The sequence below is a fragment of the Lutjanus erythropterus genome, chromosome 19 (assembly GCF_056507025.1).
Source record: "Lutjanus erythropterus isolate fLutEry1 chromosome 19, fLutEry1.hap2, whole genome shotgun sequence".
Taxonomy (NCBI): Eukaryota; Metazoa; Chordata; class Actinopteri; order Lutjaniformes; family Lutjanidae; genus Lutjanus; species Lutjanus erythropterus.
In genome coordinates this window covers 8,771,111-8,793,146 of record NC_139335.1, presented here as the reverse complement: position 1 = coordinate 8,793,146, position 22,036 = coordinate 8,771,111, and the positions used below count along the sequence as shown (strand labels likewise).

General features: G+C 41.1%; 1 protein-coding gene across 1 annotated transcript; it reads left to right on the top strand.

Moving 5' to 3' along the window:
* The first annotated feature begins 1,711 nt into the window (after window positions 1-1,711).
* LOC146309259 (G protein-activated inward rectifier potassium channel 1-like) lies at window positions 1,712-21,820 on the top strand. Its single transcript, XM_084743933.1, has 3 exons — window positions 1,712-2,524; window positions 16,870-17,086; window positions 21,114-21,820. The coding sequence occupies exons 1-3, from the start codon at window positions 1,859-1,861 to the stop codon at window positions 21,779-21,781; spliced, it is 1,551 nt and encodes a 516-aa protein (XP_084600059.1). The 5' UTR covers window positions 1,712-1,858; the 3' UTR covers window positions 21,782-21,820.
* The last annotated feature ends 216 nt before the right edge of the window (window positions 21,821-22,036 follow it).

The window sequence follows — 22,036 nt, the reverse complement described above, 5'->3', positions numbered from 1 at the left end:
ACTGTGAACCTTTGTGTTCTATCTGATTAAAACAAGGGCAACAAAGAGGCAGGGACGAGCCATCCCATTTAGGACTGTCCTCTGGGAGGATGCTAGTCCAGGAAATCCTCCACTGTGGTCCAATATCCAAATCAATAAGAAGGCTTCACAGGAAAGAGGAGAAGCACGGATTTAATGGCAAAGCCTTCGGACACTGAGTTGTAAAATTTCATTTATTTAAAGCAAGTAAGGAAAAATGGAAGATTTTAGGAAAACATTTAAAATTCAAATGAATAGGCTACTGTATAATTTTTCTGTTACTGTTCATTTACATTGCATTATTACCTCAATTTAATAATCTTTAGCCTTTTTGCACAGGTTAACAGAAGCACAAAGAATCACTGCCGTCCATTTGCAATTCAATTAGTCAGTGTCCCCAGTGTAAACCTGAATAAGTTAGCAGTTAAAATTGAGTCAAACTGTTGCTACAATTTTTTGAGCTCATAAACTCAAAAGCTGGAGGTTATTAGTGCTTAAATGTTTGGTGTTGTTACATCTACTCTTTGATATAAGTTAATAGAACTGAATAAATTCAAATATTATTATTTCATGCTCAGTAAAGTTCAGTAACTGGTCTTTTGCTTGTGTTTTAATTTAACCTTAACTTAAGCATAATCTTATCTTGCCTCTGTGTGGCCTCGTTGCTTTGCTTCCTGTTGTTCTCTTGCCTCCTGGGTATCTCACTCTTTTGCTTTGTCTGTCAAAACACTTTGTAAAATCTGTTTTTCACTAATGCAGGCTCTTATTATTATTATTATTATTATTATTATTATTATTATTATTATTATTATCATCATAAAAACATGAGTTTAATAAATCATTATTGAGAATAGGGATAAAAGTCTATTCTGGGAACAGTTTAAGTTTTATTATTATTACGTAGCTAACCGTTTTTATATCTGATTAAATGATGCTTTTGTCAAATCTGATGGAGTTGGCGGAAAGAATATTCTAATTCAACATTTTTAAGTTTTTATCATTTCTAAACACATTTTATGTATTTACTTACAATTTGGTTTTACAGCACCTGATGTTGCCCATAAGAAACCGCGTGTATTATTAATGCAAATCTGCACGTGGCTCGTCCTTCCATTAGATGGCGCAGTTTAACTAGAAGCACAAAGAATCTCCAGCCTCATCACTTTGGATCTCTGTGTGACTCTTCATGTTAATCATACAGAGGATCAGCTGCAATGTAAAGGTAATAAAATGAGGAGTAAATGAATAAATTAATCAACTAATTAATTAAAATATAAATTGAGTCGCCCACTGATCTAATCGACCAAATTACTTACGCAGTAGAATCAAACTCTCCACCACTCTTTCTCTTTACACAGAAACGCAGTCTTGTGTAACTCCCCCTCCTCCTCTTCCCTCTCTCTCCTCACCTCTCCTCTCCTCTCCCTCACACACACTCACACTTCCCTCTTCATCCCTCACAGCCCACCAGAAGCTGTGAATGGTTGGCAGCTCCTCCTATCTGGCTCCACTGGTGAGCAACTCGCCAGTCAGTCAGAGTGGAGGCTGAGCAGAGCGCACAGCAGCCAGCCGCACTCAGCGACCTCCGCTTCTCATGTGAAGTAACTGGAAGAATAGAAGTGGAGGTTTTAAAATAAACGGATCACATCAGTGCTTTAAAACCACTGACAAACACTGATTTTTTTTTTGATTTTTTTTTTTCAACTCCGAGGATTTACTGTGCGCACTGAAGTGGCCATGGCGCATTTTACGCACTGCAGGTAACCGGTGTTTTGGAGGCTAAAACAAACAAAAACATGGATTAAATAGTGAGTAAATTATTTACGTAAGGAGAACTCAAATGGCGGCACTTCGGAGAAAATTTGGCGAAGACTACCAGGTGGTTAACACAAACCGGGCGACCACTTTTTCAGCTCCGGTGAAGAAGAAACGGCAGCGCTTCGTGGACAAGAACGGTCGCTGCAACGTGCAGCATGGAAACCTCGGCGGGGAGACCAGCAGGTACCTCTCTGACCTCTTCACCACGCTGGTGGACCTGAAGTGGCGGTGGAACCTGCTTATCTTCATCCTCACGTACACGATTGCCTGGCTGGTCATGGCATCCATGTGGTGGATCATCGCGTACATCAGAGGAGACCTGAACCACGGCCACGACTCGTCCTACACCCCCTGCGTGGCCAATGTTTACAACTTCCCCTCAGCTTTTCTCTTCTTCATCGAGACCGAGGCCACGATCGGCTACGGCTACCGGTACATCACCGAGAAGTGCCCCGAGGGCATCATCCTCTTCTTGTTCCAGTCGCTGCTGGGCTCCATAGTGGACGCTTTTCTCATCGGCTGCATGTTCATTAAAATGTCCCAGCCGAAGAAGCGCGCAGAGACGCTCATGTTCAGTCAGGACGCGGTGATTTCTCAGCGAGACGGCAAACTGTGCCTCATGTTCCGGGTGGGCAACCTGCGGAACAGCCACATGGTTTCCGCGCAGATCAGGTGCAAACTCATAAAGGTAAGCTTCAGATAATAATAACTCCCTGAACTAAACTGAGTGGAAGTTAAGTTTGTGCTGCACATAAATCACAACTTCTTTCATCACTGAAAAAGACAGATAGATACTCTACAAAGAATCATCAACAATATGAAGATAAACATACAGTACAATTAACTTATAAGATTCCCTCCTTCAACATTAGATAGTCTTAGCAGTGTGGAAATAATTAAACAGAAATCAAAGTATTGCACACTGAAGACCCATGCAAATAGTGGAACAATCTTAGGGAAAATAAAAAAGATAAACAGCAATTTCTCTCTTGCACAGTGACTGCACTCTTGACTGACATCTGGTGTCTCTGAAGACTCTTTATTCCCTTCTCATCTGAGCACACAAGCAGAAGGAACAGTTGCATATCAATGGTTAAAATCAGCCTTTTCTTTATGCAAAGCTTAAATGTAAGCAGGTCCCACTACACAATATATGCCCTGTTAAACAAAACCGGCTTAAGGTGGCATTACCATAATCCTCCAGCTGCAGGGCGGTGAGGCTGAGTGGCAGCCAGGTGCATCTCAAACCACTGAGATAAGAGCGTAAAACGCTGTTGGTCTTTGCAGTGAGAATGGTCGACACCGTGTCTGGCATCAGCTCCTCTTCACCTGGACAGATAGGTGTGTGTCAGTAAGTGGATGTGACACAAAGATTGGCCCCTGAGGAAGGCTCAGAGAGGAGGGAGCTTCACTGGAGTCAGTAAAACAGCACTCCTGGGAGAGAGTGTGCAGAGATAAAAAAAAAAAAAAAAAAAGCATCCATAAAGAAATGCATTTTCTTTAGGGTGCATTCTTTTTATCTATCTTCTCTGAGATATAAATGCCTTGGAAAGCATTGAAATGTCAGTAAAAAGACAAAAAGTCCACTGTTAGTCACAATGCTGTGCCACATTGGTTCGCTACTAATGCAGAACACAGCTAATAAAGCTCGCACTCTGAAAACAAGCAACAATGCAGAAAATTACCACAAACATCAGCAAGCCCCACTGGCTCCTCTTTTAATTATCATAATAGAGATCCTTTCAGCCACTTCCATGTTCAGTGTGCAAAATGGGCCATAAAGAAGACAAACAGCATTAGTGAGGTGCTTGGAGGTTGTTTATGTCTGTGTTCCCCTCTGCACAGCCACATCCAGCACAGCGATGGTCAGCTTAATGATGCATGCAGGCAGGGAGAGGCAGGACCGAGGAGCTGCTCCACTGTTGCAAGCATGGAGGACATGAACAGCCCCATAGGCACAGAGTACAGTCACATGTGTACGCACTAGGATATTTCAGTGTATCAGCACTGTGGAACGATACAGTCTATTTTAAATGTGTAAAAAATGGACTACAAGAGGATTTATTAAAGCAGAACTAAAAGAAAAAGAAACAAGGAAAGACACAGCTTCAAAAAGACATATAATAGAGGCTCGGGGAATTTTTATCCCGTAGAGCCGCTCTCCTTTTACCTTTCCTTCTGGACTGTAAGAAACACAATCAGTATAAATTCCAAGACCTCTCTACCAACCCCACATCAGTTTTACACTCCCTCTCTCTCTCTGTGAAATACAATAAATACAGCATCCACTGTGTGCTCCTTAGTGTTGTTTTTTTTTTTTTTTTTTTTTTTTTTTTAGTTTTGCTCCAGGGCTTTGTGGTCTAACCTTATTCTTTCGCTTCAGAGCCTCTCTTACCGAGAAAGATTTTTTTTACAGCAGCTCTGCCGGAGCACAGACCACACAAAAAAAGAAAGAATAACTGAGTCAAAATGCTGTTGTTTTAGCTGAACATACCCTTAAATGTTACATGTCACGTACAGTGTTTAAAATCCCTCAAATAAAAAACTTAATCAGTCATTTTATTTTAGACTGGATGCTCCCGGTGCAGTTCCTGTGTAGAAATGTTGGTGGTGCTGTTGAACTGCAGCCCTCTTCAAGTCTGAACTCGTCATCTAAAACACTGGCAGAGGAATGATTTTAATTTGTGGAGAAACTGTGTGTATTTATGTGAAAGAGAGTTTGTTGGTTTTTGTGACCAAGCTTCATCTAAAACAGAGCAAATGAGCTCTAAGCAGGTGCACTCAAACTCCTCTACAAAACAAAAACAATTTCTTTCAGCACAACTTATGAAAATGTTTTTGATTATTCTCTGAAACTTTTGCAGGGTTTTATGATTAGGATTTCCCGCTGACTGCACTTAAATTGGAACACCAAGAGTCATATCTTGTAAACAGAGAAGAAGTACGGTAAAACTAGTTCTATGAACATGGTCCAAGTCCTCCAATGCGACTATAGATGACTCACCTCTGCATGTGAGGACAGAAGCTTTGCATGTATAAATAAAGGATGGACCTGACTACTAACTACAGTATTAACCTTGCTCACACATGGAGTCAAAGAAAAAAGTTGAGGTCTTCGCGGGTCCAAGAATTCGAGCCTAAACCCAAAAAGAAAAGGAAAATCAACCAAAAAACAGACCCACCTATAATTTGAAAGCTACAGAACCGACAAATGTCAACCTTAAGCCACTCAGGAGACACAGACCCAATCGCAGCCGACTTCCCAGCTGCTTGCTATTAACAAAATAATGTTCATCAAGTTTTCAAAACCAAATTTGTGTTTTACCTAATATAACATTAGTAGCCCTTGTGCTTGGTCGTGACACATAAAATCCATCCTTCTTACCAGGAAAGTTGTTAAAAAACATTCACGTTTTCTGTTCTTCCTCTCTTGCTGATTGAACCAGCATCACCATCCGGGGCCGCGTGCTGCTTTTTTGCCCCCCTCCAGTGGCTCCCTGTGGCTTTGACAAAAAAAAAAAAAAAATATTATGGAAATGATTTAATAACTGTTTTTTTTTTTTACATTTTATTATTTTTAATTTCTCATTGTTGTAGGCAAAAGTGATTCTTATACATTTCCAATCATGAAACAGCTTATAAACTGAAAAAAGTTCAATATTTAATCGATCAAAATGTGCATCATTCAGGGCGTCTCTGTGGCTCAGTTGGTAGAAGATGCAGTCCATGTGCAGTGGTTACTGGTTTGACTCCCACCTGTGGCCCCTTACTGCATGTCTTCCATTCTTACCTGTCTGTTCTTTGTCTGTCTCTATCAGAGCGAAGGCAAAAAGCCCCCCCAAAAAAAATCTTTTAAAAAATGTGTTTCATTCCTTTATGGCTCAGGGCCTTTTCTGCTGGTGGCTAGTCCTGAGTCTCCCGAGGCAACCTCAGGATGTCAAATTCAAAAAAAGAAAAGTCTCTGAGGAAACCAGAGAATTTAATAGACTAGTTGTAGCTTTGAACATTTTTCAAACTGTTTTTTCCCCTTTTTTTGGACAAAAATTGCTCTATTGATAGTAAAGGTTGCACCCCTGAGTATGGCTGACCCACTTGTTATTTCAGCTTCAAAGTCCACTTGCTATCACGGTGACAAACGTGACTTGTTTAGAATCAGCTGTGCTGTTTTGTTCGATCTTGTATGATAAAGACAACTTTGCATGTTGCCATTTTGAACTATAATAATGATAGCTTGTTCGCTTTCATTGTCATTCCTCATGTGAGTTATTCCAAGCATCATTTTTCTCACTGAACTCATTAAAATTGTATCAGAGGGAATTAGGAAGTCATTGACTAAAACCATCAATAAGTACTTTTCTGTAGTTAGAACATTTGCATGAAGTTGAACCTTTCTAAAGTTTTTTTTTAAGCCTTGAAGTAGTGGTGGATGGCAGCGGCATGTTTCTCGAGGGTTGAATCCACCGGACACAGCTGCATCACATTTGCTGACCATTTTAGACAATACTTATGATTGTACCAGAAGTATCGCAGCGTGTTTCAGAAGCATCCAAAAGGCGGCCCTCTGCTCTGCTCTGCTTCAAATATGCCCAGAGTCTATTTATGGAGGAAGCTGCCTGTAACTGCACAGAGCAGATCGAGCACAGCAAGCCAGACGCAGGAATGGAAGGAATGGACTCTCCCAAAAAAGAAACCATTTAACTATGTAGCCTGTATAAAAATCAGTGAAAAATGACCAAATCAACAAAATCTGCGTAAGTCAACAATATCAGCCAGGCAAAATGTTTCATTTCAAAAACGCTCATGGTGGTTCTCCGAGTATCCGAGTCTGCATGGATGCTGGGGAATTAGGGGTAGTTGCTGTCAAGATGTTTTCATAGAATAAAGGTTAAAATATGCAGCCACTTTCTGTTTTCCACAGACTTTGCACCCTTCTGGAGAGCAAGAAGGCAAATAGTGCCCTTTTTCTACTCACAAGCTTTTTTGCTGCTCAGTGTGTCAGCTGAAATTACTGCTTTCACACTAATGCAGAGTTCACGCTGCAGGATTTTAGCCCGGATTTTCTACTTGGTGGCACTTGGGAGATCTCAGCAAAAGCTCCCGGATCAGAAGCAAATCACACTTATGTGTGAATAGTTCAAAGATATGAGCCGGGAGCCTGCAAAATTAAAAAAAAAAACATCTGTAAATAACCTACATGTGAATTTTAAGAGGGACAGCTGACTCTAAAATCAAAAATAAATATTTTTCCTCATACCCGTAGTGCTATTTATCCATGTAGATTGTTTTGGTGTGAGATTCTGTGTTTTGAATATAACTAGTCTGCCTTCTCTTCAGTATAAGACTTGTGGTACTCAAAGCACCAAAAAATACATTTGAAAAACTCAACACCAGTGTCTCTTTCCAGAAATCATGAAAACCAACAGGTTCATGAAGGAACTACGTTAAGTTCAGTTCTGGTAGATTCTACTATAGGAAGAATGTTGCTCCTACACAAAACTGCTCACAACGAGGTCTGTGGATTATCTTGAGTAAGTGGGTCATGATTTCTGGAAAGAGACACTGCTGTTGGGTTTTTTCCCTCTTTGAGCACAACAAACAGAGGACCATTTAGTCCCATTAAACTGGAGAGAAAGCAGACATCTCTTCGGTCTCCAAAACCCTGCAACTCACACCCAGAAAATCTAGATGGATGAATAGTATTACAGACCAGAGGAAAAATATGTATTTCTGATGATGGGATGAACTATCCCTTTAAGTTTTATGTGTCTTAAAAAAGGTGTTTGCTAACAAGTGGGTAAATGAGACTACAGAGTTTATAATGTAATGTAAAGTAATGCTGTAGTCATGTGGCTGAGGTGTGGTTTGTTTATAGCCTAACTTTAGCCTTCTGGTGATTGCATTTACACTTTAAAAATCATAAAAGTGGTGTTCATTTGTTAAGAGTAAACAAAATCAAATTAATTTGTTTTGTCTAAACAAAAAATGCAAGTATCATAAATCTTTGTTTATCACAAAGGTTAATTTTTGTACTAATTCAAAAGTTTTGTGGCGGTAACCACGATGATGCTAATTTCCAGGCTGGTCTACAAAAATACGTCATCCTAGTGGTAGTGGTAATTATAATGGATCCCGACGTAAAGCAGTGAGGTCTTGAATCACCCTGAAGGTGAATTTTATTGCTCCTCTTCTTCATAACAATGGTCTGTTATACATAGCAAAGTTCAGCTATAAAGCTAGAAAGAAATAACAGACTTAAGAATGTTCTAATTGACCAATCACAATCGAGTATTTAAACACAGCTATGTAACAAAAAGTTATAAAGTATTTCAAGCTAGTTTTTGCTAAATGTAGTTTGAAGAGCAGACAGACTCATCATGGATTCCTCCTGTAGTTGTAATGTGTGAAAGCCTGTTGCTGATCAGTCATGTAGACTTCAAGATCCCCCTTTACAAGACACAAAGTTGTGTAGTGTGAACGGTACAGTGATCTTATGACTCTGAAAGTCATGTCGTGTGACCAAGGCGTAACCTGTTTCAGACAGAACGAACGCTGCCCGGTTAGTATGATTCATCTGGGCTGCTGCGAAAGATTTCAATCGAACTCTGGCGCAGACGAAACAGCTGGACCAAGACCACCTGAAGTGTCGAATTCAATCATCCGCAAAAACGGGGGGTTTAAATCTAGATGACAAAGCTTGTTTCAGTTGGAACTGCTTGTTTGTGCTGCTGTGTTTGGACAGTAAGTCGGCGTGCGAGAGCTCCGTTGAACTGTCGTGATTACTGGGTGACAGCAGGCAGAAAAAAAAAGGGAGAGCTGTCATACAGAGGCCTGCCATAAGCAGTTGAAATGCAGCTTTGCAGGGCAACCATGACAGCCTCAGAGGGCATCGTGGTGGAACATCCCGGCTGAAAATATGACTGTGGTGTTACTGGGAGGGTGAGAGGAGGGCGAGAGAGTGAAGGAATTGATTGAAAGTGATGGAAAGTGGTGAAAGAGCTTGTGAGAGACTCGCAGACATGAAAAGAATTACCAACAGTTTTTTTTTTTTCTTCTTAATATTTTCATTGTATGAATGGTGCCTTCTATTTCAGAGATATACAAGAGAGAGAAATCCTCTCAGCTCATGTCTCCCCAGAGGATTGCAGGGTGGGCTACATACACCAGTCAGTAGTACTAGAATTGATTTCCATTTCTTTTCTAATAAGAATAGAGATGCAATTATACTATCAGGTTGTGGAGGGCCAGAGAACGGTTTGAAGCCCTGCAGTCATTGATTAGTGAGCCACAGAGCCAGAAAGCCTTAAGATGTGGACAGCTCATGGTCGTCTCTGCTTTGTATTCTACACTTAAATAATTCAGAGTCTATACAGACACTATAGGATGTTTTTCTGTAGGTGTGTGCACGCTCACAAACGCACAAACACACACACACGTTTTCTTTCTGAGGCATTCAGAGGAGGGCATCTGTGAGGTGGAGTGTGCGTTATTTGTAATGTCTGAGCCATAAATTTACAACCCATAAAATATAGCATTATTATGCTTGAATAAACACTACGTCCTCGGGCTCCTGACAGTAATAATGTATGAGCCTTGTTACAGTATGTTCCACACCCAAGTAAAAATCCGAGGCAGCACGGTGACAACAAAACACATTTTTGGCCAAGAACATTGTGACACCATTTCTGCCAACTGCCGCCCAAGTCACTGAGAGTCACACTGAGAATTAAAACACTTTGAGAGGAAAAAAAAAAAGCGAAATCAGAGAATAAGACATGCAGCGTGCATCTCAGGCTCAGTATTTCCAAACAAACATATAATATCTATATGGTTTGACTGACCTGATCACTGTAACAACAAGTCTAATTCAGAATTTTGGTGTAAGTCTCTACAGTCACCTAATCAGCATGACTTCATGGGCAATCTTTTATTTTATTTACTCACTCATTTCACCTTTATTTAGCCAGATAAGTCAATAGAGAGACTATTCTTGTTTACAGTACATGACAATAAAAATACAAAATTAAAACGTCACAATATATACAGTAAATACAACAATGGTGCAGTGATCGGTGACTCATTTATTAAATACGGGTAAAGGAATGAGGCTGTGGAGTTTTTAGCTTCTTTTGCAGCTCTTTCCAGCCACAAAAGGCAACAAACTGGAATGAGAAACAGCCGAAGGAGGTGCAGACTTTTGAGATGACCTTGTTATTGAAGCTGCTAGAGTGTAAACAGTGATAACTTTTGGAGATATTGAGTAGTGAGCAGAAATATGGGTTCCAGTGGTAGCTTTTCTAAATGAACTGGTGCCAGTGGATCAGTCACTGGATGTGGAGTGATGGCCAGTTAACTAGAGATGGGCTATGATACGCATGGCTATAATAAACAAAGAAGGATTAGAGGTCACAACCCAAAAAACAACCAGCCAAAAAAACAGAAAGGAACATTTCTATGCAACCCCTTTTGATTAGTAGCTGTAATTTAATTGCATATTTTTTTGTCAATTGAAAGGAACACTCCTGCCATACATGTAACTTGAGTTTGCCTAACTGACCAGGTTTAATAAGAAAAAGTAAAGGGGACATGTAGACATAATGTTAGCGCAACAACCGGCAGCAACAGCTTCTTTTTCTCCTCTTCTGTGACTACGATGACTGTCTTAGGCGATGGACGAAAATCAACAATCAGCACAACTGTAGTCCCTTTCTATTGCAACACTATAAAATGCACACAAAAATGCGTTGATGGAACCACAGCTAGTATTTTCGGAGCATTACTGTGGAAAAATCAGCCCGTTATCCACAAGAATGACCTTGATGTTACAGTTCTGAAGCTGACAATTTAAGTAATAGTGTGCCCTTTATTCAGCAAGGTGGGAATTTAGTGAGTGTGGAGGTTGGAGTGGTGGATAAGCTTGTAGTTTTTCTGACTTTAATGCCAGAGGCTTGAGTTAGTATCCAATTACTGACGAAAATAACATCGGCAATGAATGTTGTTGCTGAGCAGGGTTTTTACGAGATCACCTAAAAATCAATCTGAATTCTGGCGAGAAGGTGGTCTCTTCTAAACTTTTGATGGACCAATTGTTGTCTGCTTTGTCAGCTTGGTGAGTTTTAACTTTAGCGAGCTGGGAATGTGAAACAGTAATTGGTCGGTCCAAATTTGGATAGGTCATCATTCAGGAGAGAAGAGGAGATTCAGCAGAAGGCTCAATTAAGTGCGTGAACAGCTGTCCCATTAATACACACATAAACCTGAGAAAAACAGCTTGCAGACATTTTAATGGGTTTGCCCGCAGCTTTCTCTCATTGTTATTGTGTAAAAGTTTGTTTATTGTTTATTTACTGTGAATTTTGGGTGCTCTGTGGCAATAAAAGTTAGAGGGCAACTCACTTTTGCCCCAGAGCCCTTTTGTGGTCACTCAAACAAAAACAATCACACAGCGCAAGTGTTGCCATAGACAGCTGTATTTCTGTTTATATCGTCATAAAATGGTGAATTATAGCAGCACAGAAATTTACATGGATACCAGATTGCTTTCATGAGCTGCAATCAAATCGACAGATATTCTTGTTCAGATGTCTGACAACAGAAACATGTCAAATGATAACAACTAGATCATGCATATGGCTGTATTAAAACACAGTGTGGGTGATTATGGAGCGATGGATTATGGCTCTCTGCTGACTTGTGTTGCATGATGGTGTCTCTGGTCGCTTTCCGTCTGCTAGCAAACAACAGAAAAATGACTAAAAGCTATCACTAAGCTATCAATAAGTTAAAGAACACGGAACTAAGTTTTTCTTAGCTGCCAAACCAACAAAAATTAATACAGATGTGAGGTTTCAGCAGGATGAATGGGGAAACTTTGGGATCCTGACACTCTGTAACTGGATTACAGTTTCTAATTTGAACTGTAGGAATTTGAAGATAACTCAGTTAAAAAAAAGGCCTGAATGTCTGTGGTTTGAGATTTAGTTTGTCTCCTGCATCACGGTTTATACTTTCAGGTATCTGCTTTATTTTACTGTTTCATGTTCACTTTCAGCTGTAAAGCAGTTGTGTTAAGTTAAAAGAAAGACGTTCTACAAAAGACAGCTGCGTTTCAGTCGAGTGCACGCCTTCAAGTGGGAGCAAACTCCTCTGTGCTGGGCTGACACACACCGAGTCAAGCCAAGCAGCAAAATTAGTGTGTTTACCCAGGTGCCATGTTTCCATCAGTCGGAGCTGGAGCCGATAAATACCCATGAGTACCGCAGAGTCATTTTACCTGGGACTGAATGCTGAGTTCATCCTTTCTCACTGAAGTAAAAAGCCAGATATTATTGGTCCAGTGTAAAAGGGGGCTTTAGTGATCAATTTGAGGCAGACAGATGTGATCACAGTTTCCTCTGTAGTAATCGGTACTTGTAGCTATCTGTTTTGGCAATTATCCATTACTTTTAGCAACATGAACCTCTCTTTCTAACTAGTTTCTATACATTTTTAGCTGTGGGACCTGATTATACTGACAGGTGTTATTATTTTGTCAACCCCATTTGTAACACACCATAAACTACATCCTCCAAAATGAATGCAGCTAAATTAAAACCTCTTTTTCTATTGCAGGATTGTTGTGTTGAGGCTTAAATTGTAATGAAGTAAAGTATTTTGCACCACTGTCTTTGACACATGCACAAATGCCCATCTCATGAGACCAGGAGAAAACTGTGCAGTCGATCCCACATTAGACGTCCAATTCATTTGACTTGATTTGATTTGAGCAGTTCATCTCATTCAGTCTTTGCTGCATTGGGAGAAATGTTAGACTGACCCAAATGTACTGAGATGTACTGAGTCAGACGGTATCTGGCAGTGTGAAAGCCTGCGTGAATTGGCTGGCTTGTCAGTCGACCTGATTGCCTACAAGCTCCTCCAGCCCCCTCTCAGGCTACTGATTGATGAAGGCCTGGCAGAGCATGGAGAGGAGTTGAGTAGGAAGATCAGGCCACTCTAGGTCTAATCAATTTTATTTATCACCTGTCTTCATGAATGAGCATCACTCAAAGCACTGAAACGCTCCTTTTGTGAGCATGAAACAAACCCATGTTGCTTTTCTAATGATAATGAGCAGCTGACAGGTAGATTGGGTCAGTGAGTGGTCGGACGTGAAGGATAGAATTTTGAACAGAGATGTGTCCAGCGTTTTTTTTTTTTTTCTTCTGCACAATCTCCTCAAAAGTATCGAAGAAAAATATCTTAAAAAAAAGTCCCTGTCTGGATGCATCAGAGCTCCGGGAGAAAAATCTGTTTATGTGTTTACAGAAAAGAAAAGAAAAAAAAATTCAACAAGCTCAGCTATCTCAGAATCTTTGTACACGAAGAAGCGTAGGAGAGTGCCAACGGGGGCCTGTGTAAGGAGCTTTGCCTGTCAGTGTTTGCATATAGTCATCCATCTTTTTAATCTTAAGCGACAAAGACAGAGAGTGAAAAGTAGAATTTCCCGTAGCTAACATGAGATAACCCACATGGAGGAGCGATGCCAAACTGTATTCAGCAGCCTGTAAGCACCTGACAAGTGAACAATGCCCCCCCCCCGACATGAAAGTCGTTCTCCAACATAAATCCAGAAGAGCATCTCATTGATATTCACAGGAGATAGAAATAGAACGCAATGTTTTCTGGCAATGCAAAGTCTGTTTACTCACACTTCAGTCACAGTTTGCGTCTCGGAGGGATAAACTATAAAGCAATGTCAGAGGGAGGTCAGGATGAAGCTGCAGTCCAGCAGTGGTCTGGATGGGTGAATGAGATGTAGTAAACCCACTGAAATCTCATTTAGTTATGAATGAAAATCATTTGCTCACCCCTTGAATCCTGACACAAGTCCCTGTCTTTTTGTCCTTTATTCCTAACACAATGTTAGAAACCTCTGTAAATGTGACGGCATACATAATCTGTGAGGCCACAGATATACATTCTCCCAAAATTGCAATTGTCCAGTCATGGCACAGCAGGTCTGTGAAGCTTTGGATTTCAAAACATGCTGAAGCAGTGACACAAGAGTAAGAGAACAAGAGAAACAAAAGTGTATTATTGATGATTAAACTGTGTAACTACTCTAACATATATTGCAATTGTTAGCATGTCCCGCTATGACTCTTGCTAGCAGAGTTCAGAAATGTAGCTAGCTAATATAAACACCCCAAAAGACAGAGGCTAAAGTTACAGTATATCCCAGCAAACACTGGTCAGATGTGACATGTACAGTGTGTGTATGTGATGTAGCAGCAGACATTGAGCAGGTCACCCAGCCAGACTGTGATCGCCCACAGGAAGAGCGCCAGAATAAGAACTAAACTGCACCGGCTCAGACCCAAGAGAGTGAGCCAGAGTGAGATGCATCGTCGTTGGGCCACGTTTTCTGCAGCCCACATCCTCCTCCTCAGTCCCCCATATAACAAATCCCAATGTAACCCCTGGAAATAAGCCATAGCTTGGCAAAGACGGTGGTATCTAATGTAAGTTGACTTGAGGTAACAGTGCTGGAGGGAGTGAGCTAAACATGCTAAAGTTTGCAGCTTATCTTACAGAAGATCCACTCCTCACACGTCTTGTATTATATTTTTTGAAATACCCTCCAAATTCATGAGACACAGAGTGCATGCACACTGTTTCAACATGTAGAGAAATGCAAAGCTTGACAGGCCTGTGGTGCTTAGTTACTGTTGCTACTCGAAGGAGGGGCTAAGCAAAGGGTCAATTGCTGGCTAGAGATTAGGCGCCTGGTTTGATGGGTAATCTGCCACCAGTATTATTGCAAACATGATATATTCAGTCTATGGGTCTGCGCAATGCTGCAACAGCATAAAAAAGCAGTATCTATGATGTAACTAGAGCAAGTTACGTTGTGTTGCAGTCAAAGATTATCCACTTTTCTATTTTATCACCAGATGACACCGACTCAGTAACAAAGGCTGAAAGAGGAAACTGCCTTTGTGAGAATAATGTGTCGATTATTTTAGGATTTAGAGCGAAAACAAAAGATCCAGAAATGGCAGAAAGGGTTGTAGAGAAGGGGGTGGGACTGTGTGTGTATCTGTGTGGGAGATCATTATGAAGCTGTGTGTGGTAGAGGATAGTGTGTGTGTGTGTGTGTGTGTGTGTTTTGTGTGTGTGTGGGTGGGTGGCTGTTGGCTGACGCATCCCAATTATTGGTTGGAGGTGTAACAATGAAGAAAAAGAGAAAAGAGTGTAAAAATCAGCTTTTGCTATTAAATCTTTTATGAGAAAATCAACTTGACACTGATTTTTGTTGTTGTTGTTATGCTAATGTTAATTGTTGGCTTAAAAAGAAGCGTGTAGAATTTTTGTGATGCTATAAGTAGAAAAAGAAAAACACAAAATTAATCTCACCATTACCACAAAACAAATCTGCTCTGCTCCTTGTTATCTCAAACCTGATGATTTGTAAAGATAATCTTAAAATCTGAAGTTTTTTTTTTCTCTTAAATGACTCGGCAAAAAACCTTTCATCTAACTCTGGAACACACAAAAGCTGTTTTTTTTTGCAGGGTTGGCCATTCCTTCAAGCTTTTATTGAAATATTATTAATGTATTAAAGCTTTTGAAAAAGCTGCAAGGCTCTTTGTGAAGGCAGGATTTAAAAAAAATGGCCAGGCATTGAAGAGAAAAAGGGGTAAAGCAGACTGTTAAATGAGGGAAGCAAACAGGAAGAGAAAAGGTGAACGGATTGATTAGACAGAATAAGACAGGAGAGGAGAAAATGCATCCAGGACCTCAGTGCTGCGCTCCAACCTCATCTGGGCAATTAAATGCTTCCGCACCAGTTAACACTCTGTGGGAAAGTCCTGTCCAAATACGGCTGTCTCATACGTCCGCCTGCAACTTCTTCTAGAAATCATTGTGAAGTGCCAAGTCTGTGGCCACTGCAAACACGGAACTAATGGATATTTGAGAAAGAGGAGATGCAGTAGATTGAAACAGAAAACATCTTCCATCACCTTTTTTATGAGGGTGATATATACAGTATGTTTATTTAGAGAATGACACCATGACACCCATCACGCCCACGCTGAAGCACTGTGGAAAGTACATTTACTCAAATACTGCATTTGAGCACGATTTTGAGGTACTTATGCTACTTGAATAGTTCCATTGTCTGGTACTTAATACAGATAAAAATTATCTGATATTTCCCACGCTAAAAAACAAAAGTTAGAAAAAAGTCTAAAAACTGATTTGTATGGAAGCTCATTGCCGTCAATGTGATGGGGAAAAAATCCTATAACTTATTGAAATGCAGTCTCTCCTAATCCTAACCTAACAAAGTAGTTTTAGGACCTAAACCTAACCAAGTCACCAAGAAACAAAACTGTGAACGTTTTAAAACATAAACCATGTGTGTAATAATATATGTAGTTTTGGGCATCATTTGCAACCGACATATTCTGTCGTGGATGTATGAGGTCGCGCTGTATAATGAGAAACTTTCACGAAATAATGATGCAGTATCTCAAAAATAATGAGAAACTTTATCAGCAGAAAGTTTCTCATGACACTGAGATACCATTATTTTGTCAAAGTTTCTCAATATTTTGAGAGACTGCGTCGCTATTTTTAGGAAGTTTCTCACTATAATGACTTGCAGGATCTTTTATTCCCATCACATTGGCAGGAACTGGCTTCCATTGCATTGTGTATTATAACTTTCTTTCTTCTTAAAACTCCTCAGATTTATTTTCTATCAGATTTAACCCTTCAAACCACTGGACTTAGCTAGCTAACTTTAGTTGAGGCTCTAAAATGCTGTTTATGTATTGATGCATCAGTATTAACAATCTAATAAGAGCATGTTTTTGCTATTAACTTTTACTTTTAAGTAACACGATGAATACAGGACTTTTATATATTTATGCATCTAATCCTCACTTTCCTGTTTCTTTCTTCTTCTTTTCTGTCTTTACTTCACTTTCCCGGCTCTTCCCTCCATCTTCTCTCTCCGCCTCTCTCTTGTTGTCCACTGTCTTTCAGTCTCGTCAGACACCCGAGGGCGAGTTCTTGCCTCTGGACCAGTGTGAATTGGATGTTGGCTTCGGGACGGGTGCGGACCAGCTCTTCCTGGTGTCCCCTCTCACCATTTGCCACGAAATCAATCCCAAGAGCCCCTTTTTCGACTTATCCCAGCGCTCTCTCATGAACGAACAGTTCGAGATTGTCGTTATTCTCGAGGGCATCGTGGAGACCACCGGTGAGGGCTTCCTCCTGATTTAATCTTCACTTCTTTCACCCCTTTCCTTTTTCACTTTTTGCATCCACCTCCTTCCCACTCTCACTGCTTATTTCCTTTACTCCTCTCACTCTCAATCTAAATGTAAATTCATATTAATATCAACCCACATAACAGTTCTGTCTAATAGATACTCGTAATCTAGACTGTGAAATCTCATTTCCCTGACTTCTCAGTTTAGCATATTTGAAGAACGCAGGAGGTGGAAAAAATTGGGAATGAGAACAACACATGAGAATGACACGCTGATTGAATTATGAGGGATATTTTATTACTGCAGAATCGGTTTATGCCCACCCTATGCATAATAAAAGCCTGTGGTCATAGATGCGTGTGTCACTATGATGAATGAGCTGGGGTTTTAGTAGAAGTTCCACTCCATTTTTCAGATGACAGCTGAGAGCAGAGGTAATTCTGAGCCTGAGAGACATTGTTATAAAGCCACCACTGTAAACTACAGGCAGCCATGCTGGAGTACTCTCAGCGATGACGACGCTCTCTCTCTTGTATATTTAACACAGTGATTTTTCCCTGAAGTCCAGTACAAATAAATCCATCTCGCTCTTTTCTTTTTAGCTCTGCTCCCCTCCATCCCCCGTAACCCTCACTGCTGTAGAAGGAACCACGGAGCTGAATAGGCTTAGAGCAGGAGGGAGGGATCAGCAGGCGTGCAGGCAACACGGTCTGTGCTCTGGTGATAATACCATTAAATCAGAGAGCAGCCACAAGTAGAGTAGAAGAGGGAAGCCCCGGCGCTGTCACCTTCAGTGGGCCACGATATCCTGTTATCCTCACAGTAACGCACATCCCATTAACCCAAACACATTAAGAGTCATCCCCTCACATCCAGCTGCTGCTGACACAGCTGTTCAGCTAGTTGATTGTCTCCCAAACTCATTCTAATGTGTCAACCAGACCTGCAGTTACTCTAATAGTTGTCAGTTTTGGTTCTCGTCTTCGAGGTGGTATTGATTCTGCCTTTTACATGTCAGGGGGGAAAAAAGCAGACAGAGATAAGTGTTTCTCCACAAAAATAAAGGGTTGAAACAATATGTTAGCCTGAACAGGTGTGAGCGGCTGAAGAGAACGTAGTCTATAGAAAAAAATGACCTTCACAGTAACAGTGTTTATTGTTTTACGCTTATTGACTCAATACTGTGACGAACTAGGCTAAACACAATAACTTATTGACTTTAAGCATTTCCTGCTTGGAAAGAAAGACAACTACTCTGTTCAAATCCACACGGGTATTAAAAATGCCTACCTGGACCCAATTAGACTGAATGTCATTTAAACTCAGTTTGTATGGGAACAAAAAGGATTGTGAATACCTCTAAAAACAGCACATTAATCAAAGCTGTAAATGTTAAATTGAGCAATATTTTAATGGAGTCTGGCAGGCGGTGAGACAGGCAGACACTTCACTCAAACCCCAGAGTGTGTTTCAGAGTAGTGCGCTTTTGTTTTCAGGATAACGGGCTTAACTTTACGTTGACAGACAACTGACAGCTGATCAGCTCACAGTGGAGGACTCGGAGGAGGGGGTGGGTGGGAAACAACTTGCTCCCACTCACTATTTGGACTGCTTTACTCATTTTGGCACGCACAATTACTACATACTGCTCCTTTAAGTTGTGTTAAATTGCCTTACACAAGTTTATATTTGGGCCACCAAAAATGGCCAGGAGCTTGTTGGCCTCTGGGGGCCAGTGCTTAAAATTATTTCTGTCTATGCCTGCTGAGCATCATAATACACTCTGTAAACAGTGGTAGTGAAGGCTACTGGCAGGAATTTTACATAAAGTCTTCTTCAGGGACGCCCTGTTCGCTGTCTGCCAAGTGTTTGCATAGTTGTGCTAAGGGCTTTTATTTTCATGGATGGGGTAAACATTAACCAGCTGGTTGAATACCCATATGACGCCTGAATGATGAAACAAAACTGGCATGCCTGTCAGGCGCTAAACCCACGAGCTTCCACGGCACTGACATTACTGCTGTCTTATGTGTCTTCAGTCAGCAGAAATACAGTTATCCTCCTGGTAAGACGGAGAACGCATCTGGAAAATGATGCCAGACTAACCGTGCAATTAAAGCCAAGCCTCTCGGCCAATTAAGAAAAAGAAAAAGACCTTTGTGTGGATGTGTTGAAGGTTTTCAGTGGAGAGAGATGAGTAGTGAGCCTGGAATAGCATCAGGCTATGACATAACAGTGCACATATCATCCCTCAGAGGGACGGGATCAGACTCCTACTCTACAGCTTACTGTAGTGTTTAACAGAAAAGCTCAGGTTGAAGCAGAGCCAGTGGATCAGAAAAAAAAAAAAAGGACTAAGAGCCTATCGATCGCGAAAGACCTCCAACAAGCATTCAAATGTCAAGAAAATTATTTTACAATGGCCGAGGTCAAACGGAAAGAAGTGTTTGTGTGTACAGCAGACACACAGGCACCGACATTAGTAGAAAATCTTTACTTCTCAATACTTCATGCTTGAATTATTGACAAAAACACGCATACGAATTAGACATTAGTCAAAGATTGTCTTTGAGATGAGGACAGGTTCGGGCCGGTACAATACACAATCAGCACCACAAGGTACAATAACAACATGTAAAGACAGGACCCAGGACTGCCATTGATGTACTGATGTGGGAATGGTGCCGTACAGCTGCTAATTCACTTTAATATGAATATAAACAGAGAAAAGCAGGAAATCTTCGTATTTGACAGGTTGAAAACAACATTTTTTGTCTTTTTTGCATGAGAAATTACTTTAGTGATTAATCAGTGATCAGAATGGTTTAATAGTTTCATTCTTTTTTACCACTTGCCAGATTGGGGAAGAGAGTTGGTAGATTTACTAGCCCAGCGTGGTACTGTTGAGCCCTGAATATTTAAAATGAACAATCCCGTCTTCCTATTTGTCATAATGAAAATAAGTCCTCTAGAAGATAGCGAGCATTAAATAATTGGGATCAGCAAAGTGACAACATACCCTGGTTTCTGTGGTTATAAAGGAATTTGCAGTTCAATTTATAGTAACAGTTTAGATGAGTGGTGATAAAGGCCTTGATAGTCTGGAAATTTTTGGTTTAGGTACCTTGTAAGTGCAAGAAAAGTGTCTTAATATCGCTCTAAAAAGCTGTATGAGTCCTGTTAAATGTTAAAAATTGCTGCTTTTCTTTGTCATTCATGAGAATAAATGAAGACTCTTTGGGTTTTGGACTGCTGGTTGGACAAAAGAAGCCGTTTGAAATTGTCACTTTCGGCTCTGGGAAATTGTGATGAGCGCTTTTCACAATTTTCTTTTAATAGACAAAATGATAGATGAAACTGGGTATTGTTTACTGCTTCATATTAATTAGAGTTCAAATTAAAGCCAAATGATTATGAATGAGTCAGTATCCATTTATGAGTCATAACAAATTATTAACAATCTTGTAGAAGGAGTAGATGTTTATAACTGTTAAATTGAGCAAGTTAATGGAGTCTGGCAGTCAGTCAGGCTCAGGTTTAGTTTGACAGACTATTGATTATTGTTGATTAATAGATATAAGCCACTGATTGACTCAGAGTATAGGACTCGTCAACACTTGTTATTGTCAAATTACAAAGTTGTGCTCGTTTTGAGAAGGAGGGGGAAGCATGAACAACTTGCTTCAGTCATAGATTGTATATTAAATACGATCTCATTGTTTAACTGCTTTCATGAACCACTGGGGAAATGGTAAGAATCCTTCCCTGTGGATTTACTGTTGAAACACTATTTAAATCTCTGGTATGTGACTTAATGGGACTAGGTGGTAGATTACACAGGAAGGAGCATGAAGCAGTGACTCCACGAGCAATAAAAAAGAGCAGAGCGGAAAAAGAGATAATGGGAGTGAATGCTGCCCTTTCACATGCTTCCTTATCAGCCGGTAATTGTTTTGTTGAAGCTACATCCCATTTATTTATGTATTATTACTACATTCTGTCACTCTCTCGTAGGTATGACATGCCAGGCACGGACATCATACACCGAGGATGAGGTTTTATGGGGCCATCGTTTCCTGCCGGTGATGTCCCTGGAGGAGGGCTTCTTCAGGGTCGACTACTCTCAGTTCCACAGCACGTTCGAGGTGCCGACACCACCGTACAGCGTCAAAGAGCATGAAGAGAAGAACTCGCTGCCCTCGCCTCTGTCCACTCCCACACCCGCACTGACTGAGAGCCATGGCACCCGGCGTGACCGGGTGTTTTCCGTGGATTGCATCAACACATCAGAGGAGAGGGGCCGTCAGGGGGGGGCTGGGGGCCGACTGCCGAGTAAGCTGCAGAGGATGAGTTCGTCCGGGAAGGAGGACCTGCAAAGGAAGGTGCTTCTGCTCAGCTCTCAGCACTCGGAGAAGGCCTGCAGCACGGGAGACCTGCCCCTGAAGCTCCAGCGCCTCAGCTCCTCCTCACCAGGACCCGAGGCGGAGAATCGCCTGCAACTTAAGTCCCTCAAGGTGGGCTTCGAACCCATGACCCAGTCTACTGGAGACCTGTACCAGCACAGCCTGGCGCCCACGCTGTCCCCTGCTCCGGTCCCCATGCACAGCCCGCTCCTCTCAGCTGGAGGGAGGCCAGAGGACAACTTGCCGCCGAAGCTGCGGAAGATGAACGCCGACCGCTAAAACCCAGACAGTCTCAGACCACAAGAGACTCCCACTGACCTCTGACCACAGACAGGAGGAGATGGAAACAGATTCAGAGATGTACTGAACTTTGGAGAAAAACTGATGGTTTACTGACAATTTATTTGTTTTTTTTCTTGAGACACAACCTTTACTGGAATTACTGTGATTTTCTGTTTCATAGCAGAGGCATTCATACAGGCTTTGTTACACACAAAACAACACAAACATCATGCTTAATGGGAACTTGATCAT